The sequence below is a fragment of the Pistacia vera genome, unplaced genomic scaffold, assembly GCF_008641045.1.
Source record: "Pistacia vera cultivar Batoury unplaced genomic scaffold, PisVer_v2 Contig485, whole genome shotgun sequence".
Taxonomy (NCBI): Eukaryota; Viridiplantae; Streptophyta; class Magnoliopsida; order Sapindales; family Anacardiaceae; genus Pistacia; species Pistacia vera.
The window spans coordinates 108,018-117,311 of record NW_022196318.1 but is presented as its reverse complement, the minus strand read 5'-3'; the positions used below and the strand labels follow the sequence as shown (position 1 = coordinate 117,311).

Below are 9,294 nucleotides of genomic sequence, written 5' to 3'. Positions count from 1 at the left end.
ATGGCACCATCCGACGTTGTGAAAATTCACGAAACCACAAAAGTCACTCCTCCCTCAACCTCACCCACTAAGTTTTCTCTCCCTCTAACAAAATACGACACGCTTTGGTTAAATTTCTGTCCCGTAGAACGCCTCTTCTTCTATCACATCACTCACTTAACTTCTCATTTCTTCAACTCAGTCATCCTCCCCAACCTCAAGCTATCTCTCTCTCAAACTCTCCTCCATTATCTCCCTCTCGCTGGTAACCTCATCTGGCCCCAAGATGCCCTAAAACCATACATCTACTACTCCCTAAACGATGGTGTTTCACTCAGTGTTGCAGAATGTAACGCCGACTCCACCCGCCTGTTTGACAATCATATCCATGAAGCATTAGAGCTTCGTCCTTTCATACCTGAGTTGTTTAGCTCTGATGATAAAGCAGCGATAATTTCTATACAAATAACATTGTTTCCAAATGAGGGGTTCTGCATCGGCATATCAACTCACCATGCCATACTTGATGGGAGAAGTTCAACCATGTTTATTAAATCTTGGGCTTTTCTATGCAAACTACGTCAAGAACAAGAACAACAAGAAGAAGTCTCTTCTTTACCTCCAGAATTAACCCCATGTTTTGACCGGACTCTCATCAAAGACCCTAACGGGGTCGACATGGTGTACGTGAAAAACTGGTCGGATTTTGCAAAGTCGGATTCGAATCCCAACTCACAAAGTTTGAAGATTATGCCGAGCATGGGAGGGAAACCCAGCTGGGTTCGAGCCACATTTGAGTTGACCCATCAAGATATTAAGGAACTCCGGAATAAGATATCATCTAAAAATATAGAGAATAAATCAAAACAGCTTCGTTTATCCACTTTTGTGCTTACATACGCGTACGTATTCGTCTGCTTTATGAAAACCAAAAGAGTAAAAGATGATACAAGTGTTATTATTGCCTTTACAGCTGATTACCGGACCCGTTTAGATCCTCCAATTGTAACTAATTACTTTGGCAACTGCGTTATGTCACATGCGCTCGTTGCAAAAGCAAGAGAAGTTAAGGAAGAAAATGGGGTCGCCTTTGTTGCAGAGAAAGTGAGCGATATGATCAAAGAGATGGAGAATGGAGTTCTTGAGGGATCCGAGGATACACTTACTAAGTTTGTGAGAATGAGGGATGAGTATCCAGGGGCACAAGGGGTTGGGGTAGCTGGGTCAACCCAATTTGACATGTACGGGTCGGATTTTGGGTGGGGAAGACCAGAGAAAGTAGAGATTGTGTCGATAGATAGAACCGGAGCAATTGGTTTGACAAGGAGTGGAGATGGAAGTGGTGGTGTTGTGATTGGTCTGGTTTTGGAGAAGCAGGAAATGGAGGATTTTGCTTCAATTTTTGGTGATGGGCTAAAAAATCTTTAATTAGGACACAATTTGTGGAACCCTTTTTTTTTTTTTTTTTAACATATAATTATCTATATAAATTAATTTCTTTTTGCTTAAATTATTTTTAATTAATTTAGTGCAAACTGTGAACATATCATGAATAGATTATAGACTTATTGCTAATAGCACGATAAAATGGGATAGTATAATTTGAAGGTATATCTTTTTTAAAGCACGATTTATGTATGTTGGATCCAGACATATGACAGGTGAGTTCTTAGAGATAATGTCTATTTTGGGGGCTAGGACTCGTAAGGTTTTGCCCTAAAAAGACACTTCTAGGTGATGAAGGTATCATTGTAACTACCAAGGTTGTCGTTTTCTAATCGATGTGAGACTTTGACACCAACAAACACAAAAAAAGAAAAAAAAAATTATATAATACGATTTTGAAGTAGAATATCAATCACCTCTATTAATTATTTAGCTTAATTACAAGCACTTATAACAAGATATCTCACATGAATTTTTTTTAAAATAAAATTTATGAACTTTCAAAAATGTCTTTAGAAAGATATATATGTACAAAAAAAAAAAAAAAAAAATCATATATATATGTGACGATACAAAAATCTGCACTAACTAGCGAGATTTGATCGACCTTGCCGGGATCGGAACTGATGTGTGCATGATTAAAAATAATCAGCAATGTATGTAAAAATGCAATAAAGTAAAGACAATGAGAGTTTTAAAGTGGTTCAGTGAGGTTAACTCTGAAGCCTACGTCCACTGTTTTTGTATTTGCTGTGAGAGCTTACAATATAATTCATATGTCAAATTTGTAGCCCCTTCATCATCGTTTGAAGAGGTTTATATACAAGGTTTGTATAGAGAAAAAAGTGAAATTAAGGGGATTACAATTAATCTGAATCGCAATTCTGATATTCTTGCGATTGGACGTAGTGATCGCTTCTGATCTAGTCATTCCTGCAATATCTGGGATCTGAAGTAATCTAGGGATTGATTGAATGATTGCTCGGATTGCTTGCAACTAGCTTGTGTTGGGTCGATCAATCATAGTTGCCAGGTAGTTTTGGGTTGGGCTACATCCTTGTGAAGGCTCAAGCTTGATGGAAAAATCACACACAACATATGTCCCTTAGTGTTTGATGCTCGTTTCGGGCTTTGAAGACTATTGCTTGATTTGATGTCAAGCTCGGTCTCATCAACAAGTCTCAAAGTGTAAGTTCGATCGAGCTTTCAAGGTCGATCTTATGTCTGGCCGACGTACTTCACACTTGGATCTTCACTTTCCATGTTACCTACAAAACTCAAAATATGAAAAGTTATGGCAAACATGTAATTTTCGCGTGGTCGTGTCACATTTAATGCGGCATCCTTTGGTTGTCACGTTTTGTCACACATGGGCCATTACAGTTGTTCACGTGCGAAGTCGAGGCAATGTGCAGCGACGGTTATAATTACAGCAGTTTAACTATTCATCGCTCCTCGCGGATGGTCGACACATGGCCATGTTTGAAGGCTGAGATTGCTCGACAAATGAAGGGTCAAGATCAATTGGAGGTCGACGGCCACGATCGAACCTTGCCCTTTTGTCTCCCTTGCAAACCTCTATAAAAGATGGCAAAAATTATCAGAATAGTTACTCCGAAAGTTCTTTGACTCTTTTGCTCTCTTTGTCGTTGTTTCTACATCGTCACGGTGGTCTTTCTAGTGAGTTGTTTTGCATTCCTCATTTCGGTAATGTTCGTTTCCCTTTCCTTTTCCATTCTTTGCGATTGTTTGCATCGAAGGGTGGCCATTGTGGTTCACATTGTGTGTTTTAGGGTTTTAGTAGGGTTTTTTGGTGCATCTCTGGTGGTCTTGGGTTTTACAACGGTTCAACATCGCGGTCGTTGGTACCTTGGGTAGGTCGCGTGCATTCGTCGTGTTGCGTGGGCTACCTCAGGTGCCTGAAATGGAAACAAGTGTGGAATGGTCACCGATTTGTTCGAGCTTTGACACATGTTTGCTTCTTTTTTAGGTACCCGTAAGCGAACTATAGCCATGTCTTCCTCCAGCAGTCGCACTATAGATTGTACGCCGGTGGGCTCGACAACTCTTAGGAATGTGACCCCCGAGGTCTCCGAAGAATTCGTCGCTTGAAGCTTGGACCTCGACGCTACGGGCTTGTTCGACCACGCTTCAATCTAGTTGGCTTACTCCCAGTCATCCCCAGCTCATAGGTTGCGAAAGGAACCTCGATCGTCGATTATCATCGGGGATTTGGAGTGCATTAAAGCGATCTATTCACCGCAACTTAACCTGATGGTTCCGGGGAAGCACTTTCGGAAAAACTCCATGCCTGGATGGGTGGCGATCTCTGGGACCCTTCTCAAGTGCAGGGCATTCATTCCCTATACTATTTCATTGACAACGTGTTGAGGCGATTTGACATCGTTCCTCTCCAGTTGTTTGCTAATTCAGACGTGATCATCATTGCGATGTACATCACGTACATGATCGATGATCTAAGCGAGCCATCCGTCGAGGAATTCGTCCATCTATACAAGCTCAAGAAAGGGAAAGACTAGATGTACTACCTTTCCAAGGTGAGGAAAGTATGTCCTAACGGGTTGGTCAACATCCTAAAGAAGGTCTCTCATTAGGACTCGCAGTACTTCTTTTACGAAGCCCGTGTGCACGCGGATTGCTTTTGATCGTTGTGCTCCATCTAACCAAGCCGTTTTGTTTGTGCAGTTAATGTCGAACAGAATTTCCTTTCGGTCGTGAGCTTACAGAGGCTTCAACGTTTTAGCAATCTTTCTGATGACTAACGCGACATCAACGAGCTTCTCACGCTTCCTCATCTGAAGGCGTACGACTTTTGTCAAGACGAGGCCAGATTCCTTACGGTCCTAGAAAAAGGTTAAGTTACAACTTGCTCGAGTTTACTTTCCCACGTTAATGGGCCACTAACTTGTTTGCCTCTTTCCTTGTAGAGATGTGGGCCGAAAAACCTAAGGGCCTTAAAAATAAAACGACAGCCCTAATGGCCGCCAAGAAGGCACCGGCTGCTTCGGCAATGAAGTAGCTCACGGACACTGCTGACTCGAAGAGCGCCGATAGTGAGCTTGGTGGAGGCCCAAGCGCGAAGAAGCCTGCGATTGCCTTTAAGGCAGTTGGCGAGAAGAGCGTTACTGAGCCCCATAAGGGGCCAACGAAGAAGACACCCGAGCTAACTAGAGGCTTGGGAAAACATAAAGCATCTGAGCAACATGATGGCTAGGGGAAAAAGAAAGCAACCGAGCCGCAGAGGGCCTCGGGCAAGTAAAAAAAGGCCGAGTAGAGGGTTGGCTTGGGCAAAGAGGTCGCCATGCATGTAGGTGGCCTTCAGAGCATAGCGGCCAAGGACTTGGCCAAGAAGAAGTTCGCTCTTGCAGGCGAGATAGGCATTGTTAGGGGGAGTAAGTTTGGATTGCACCAAAAAATAAGAAGATGGACGAAGCAGCTCATGCTGCGATCGACAAGATGATCGACCAACTCCTCGATCACATTGGCCACAGGGCCACTGCAGCCAGGGATGATGTCACCCTGCAAACTTACGCAATCATTTGGGATGATTCGCCTATCGAGATATTGGGCTTGTTGTGCAGCTTCATGACAAAGGTACCGGTAGCTCGTTTCTTTTCTTTTCTACTCGTTTGGTATCCTTGCTTTTTACTAATTCTCTTTTATTCTTTCTTTAGGCTGCCTTGGCGAGCAGACTCTTCTATGATGAGTGCTACGACACTTTGGAGGGCACTCATCGAGGATGGCAGGCGATGAAGATAGTGAAGGAGAACATTTTGGCCAGGGCCGAGCTTGCAGAGAAAGAGAGGGAGGCAAGGTAGGCTGAGCTCGAACGGCTCAAGGGGGAAGTTGCAACCTTCCAGGTCAAGGAAATTGAGTTCTTTGACAAACTCAAAATGAATGAGGCTACTTGGGCCAAAGCCGAAGCTAAGGCAGTAGAGGTCAAAAAGACTTTGGCACAATAGTGGGGTGCCAACAACAAGCTAAACTCTGAGTTATCCTCAGCTCAAAAAGCTGTTGCGAGCTGGGAGGCTAAGTTCAAGCAGTCCTCACGTGACCTTGCCAAGGAGGCGGTAGGTCGCCAGGAGATCGAAGCTGATGTTAGGCTGCTCGGGGTTTGAATTGAGGAGTTGAACGAGGCCATCACTGCTCGGGCGTAGGAGACATCTGTCTTCTTTGTTTAGAAGCTATAGGAAGCCCATCCTTCAATTGACTTCTCTTTCCTTCCACGAGCCTACCAGAAGGAAGTCAAGAGGATGAAGATCGAAGCCTGAGGAGAGAGCTATGTTTACTTGAATGACTCCGAGGAAGAGGGTGAGGGTTAAGATGAAATCAAGGAAGGCGAGGAAGAGGTCAAACCCCTGATTGAAATCGAGGATCCTACTCTCTTGACCACGCTTCCTCCAACCAAGGCTCCCAACCTTGGAGGGGAAGTCGCCATTCCTCCTATCGACGAGCCATCTCTCCCCCTCAACGATGACATTCCTGGACAGGTCGAGGATGGAACTCCTACTCCCCTAGCTGCTTGAAATATCATCCTTTTGTTTTTTGTTATTGTCCCCTTCCCCTTCCCCTTCCGCCCCCCCACCTCCCCCTCTTTTTCTAAAGAACGTAATCAAACTTGATCAATATAAGAAGATTTTTATCATTTCCTCATCGAGCAATAATTATCATATTTCTTCGGAGTCATTTTATTGTCTTAGTTGGACTTGTAATTCAAATTTGCTCTAAGTCATGTGTAGCTCCCTTCTTGAAGAGCTTTTTCAGATTTATGCAGGGAAATCTTATGTGTCAATCAACTTCGATTTCGAAATTATCATCCTTTTTGAGTTTTTTGGTCGCTAGCTTGAGGCCGATTTCCCTCGACGTGTTTTTTCTTGAAAAAAAATCAAATTTAACTTCGTCGATTTAGGATGTTTCATCCTTAAAGAGTTGGATTTTGGCATGGCTTTAAGATAACCTGCATTTCCTGGACTCGACTCCGAGTTTTCTTTTTGGGATATCATCGCTTAGGTCACGATTTATGGATCGATAATTAAATGCTAACAAACTAAAGACATTAATTATGAACAAAGAAAATAGTGAATAATACCTTTTTTATTAATCAAGTGTTTTGGCTGTGAATGGCCTTACAATGAATATAGAACAATGAAACTCGAGCTGCTTATTGGTAATACCTTCATAGGTGCTCGATGTTCCAAGCTTGCATTATCGCTTCACCGTTGAGGCATTCCAGGTGAAAAGATCCTGGTGTGAGCTTTTCGAGATCTTGAAAAAACCTTTCCATTTGGGTCCAAGTGCCCCTAAATTCGGGTTTTAGGTACCATGGATGACCTTTTTGAGGACCAGATTACCCACTTCAAAGTCTCTGTTCTTGACTTTGGTATTGAAGTATCGTTTGACTCATTGTTAATACGAGACGAGCCTTAACTAAGACTTGGCCCGATGTTCTTCAATCAGGTTTAGCCTCAAACAGAGAAGGTCCTCATTTGCTTCTTCATGAAAAGCTTCTCTTCGGAACGAACTGATTCCCACTTCAATCGAGGCCATCGCCTCACACCTGTATGGTAGAAAGAATGGAGTTTCACCTGTCGAGCTCCTAGCTGTCGTTCTATAGGACCATAGAGCTTCTGGCAATTCGTCGGCCCATCTTCCTTTGAGGTCATCGAGCTTTTTCTTTACAGTGTGCTTGATCACCTTGTTTACAGCCTTTACTTGTCCATTGACTTGGGGCTGATAAACGGCGGCAAAACTCTTCTTGATGTCAAGCTGCTCGCAAAATGTCCTAAAATCTTCACTGTCAAACTGTTTCCACTTGTCGGTTGTTATTGCATGGGGAATCCCAAACTGACAAATTATGTTCTTATTGACAAAGTCTTTCAGCTTGTTCGACGTTATTGTCTATAAGGATTCAGCCTCTACCCACTTGGTGAAATAGTCCACGACAACTTCTGCGAACTTTACGCCCCCTTTTCCTTGAGACAAGGGACCGATAAGGTCGATGCCCCATATCGTGAATAGTCAAGGGCAGTCAATTCTTACAGTGGAGCTCGTGAGATATTTGTAAATCTCTAGCATCTGTCACACCTGCGAACATAATCCGTTGCATCTTTATAAACTGTTGGCCAGTAATATCCCTGGCAAAGTACTTTGTATGCTAAAGAGCCTCCTATGTGGTTTCCACAAATTCCCTTGTAGATTTCTATCATAACATAGTTCACGTCCTCATGGTCAATACATCGTAGCAGCGGCACATTGAATCCGCGCTTGTATAATTTATCGTTGATGAGCTCCAACAAGCTAGTTTTGTGCGAAGTGTTCTAGCTTCAGTTATCTCATCTGGTAATGTTCCATCCCTTAGGTAGGCGATGATCGCATCCATCCAACTGTATCTCTGGCTTGTAGCTAGGACTAATTCTTGTGGAGCAGTGATGCTTGACTTTGGTAGGAACTTGATTGGTATGGACTCAACTTGTCTTGGCCCATCGCTGAGGCTAAGCGAGCTAGAGCATCTACTTTCGAGTTCTTCTCTCTTGGGATCTAGAGGACTGTAAAGGACCTAAACTACTTGAGCTCGGTTTCCACCAGTTGAAGGGAGGACACCATCTTATCTTCCTTTGCTTGGTATTCCCTGGTAATTTGGTGGACTGCAAGCTATGAGTCACTGTACACCTTCACGGATTCTACCCCCATTTCCTTAACAAGGCGTATTCCCTTGAGCAATGTCTCATATTCAGTCTCATTGTTGGGAGCGATGAACCCAAATCTTACCGCAGCTCTGATTGAGTTTCCCTCAGGACCTTCTAGCAAGAGCCCCGTTCCTACCCCTTTCTCGTTCGAGGAACTGTCCACGTACAAGGTCCATTGCCACAAGTCGTCAAACTTTGGCTTTTGTTATTCGACATCCCTGTTGGTATCCGCCCCTAACGGGCTTGCTTCGCCTTTTGGTTGGTAGGAGAACTCAAATATAAAGTCTGCCAAAGCTTAGCCTTTAACCGCTGTCTTTGAGATATATTTGATATCGTGCTAACTCATTTCAATTGTCCATTGGATCAATCTACCCAATGCCTCAGGCTTCTACATTATCTTCTTCAGAGGGAAGTTTGTCAACACGAGGATAAAGTGTGCCTGGAAATAAGGTCGCAATTTTCTGGCAACAACGACAAAGGCAAAGGCGAGCTTTTCCATTTTAGGGCATCTCATCTCCACATCAAGCAATCTCTTGCTCACATAGTACATCGGCCACTGTACTCCGTCTTCCTCGCGTACCAATGTTATGCTGACGGTGGACTTTGATACTGATAAGTACAATAGCAATGGCTCACCCCGAATAGGTTTTGATAGTAACGGAGGTTGTCTCATATGTCTCTTCAGCTCTTGGAAAGCGTTCTCGCACTCCTCTATCTATTTGAAACCTTTCTTCCCTTTCAAGGTTTCGAAGAAGGGAAGACATCTATCTGTGGCTTGGGAAACAAACTTACTAAGTGCTGTCACACGCCCCATCAAACTCTGTACCTGTTTGATACTAGTCGGACTTTTCATATCGAAGAGAGCTTGAATCTTCTCGGGGTTGGCTTCGACACTCCGCTGGTTCACAAGGAAACCTAGGAATTTCCTCAAGCTCATTCCAAAGGCACACTTCAAGGGGTTAAACTTCATTTGGTACTTTTAGAGGATGTCAAACATTGCCCTCAGATGCTCGACATGGCTTTCAGCGACCTTAGACTTGACGAGCTCACGAGCATATTGTCGATATAAACTTCTATAGTCTTGCTAATTTGGTTGGTGAACATCTTGTTCATTAGGTGCTGGTAAGTCACCCCAACATTCTTGAGTCCAAATGGCATGACC

General features: G+C 43.5%; 1 protein-coding gene across 1 annotated transcript; it reads left to right on the top strand.

Moving 5' to 3' along the window:
* Positions 1-1,407, top strand: LOC116146900 (malonyl-CoA:anthocyanidin 5-O-glucoside-6''-O-malonyltransferase-like). Its single transcript, XM_031432339.1, has one exon. It carries the CDS (start codon positions 1-3, stop codon positions 1,405-1,407), a length of 1,407 nt encoding a protein of 468 aa, XP_031288199.1.
* The last annotated feature ends 7,887 nt before the right edge of the window (positions 1,408-9,294 follow it).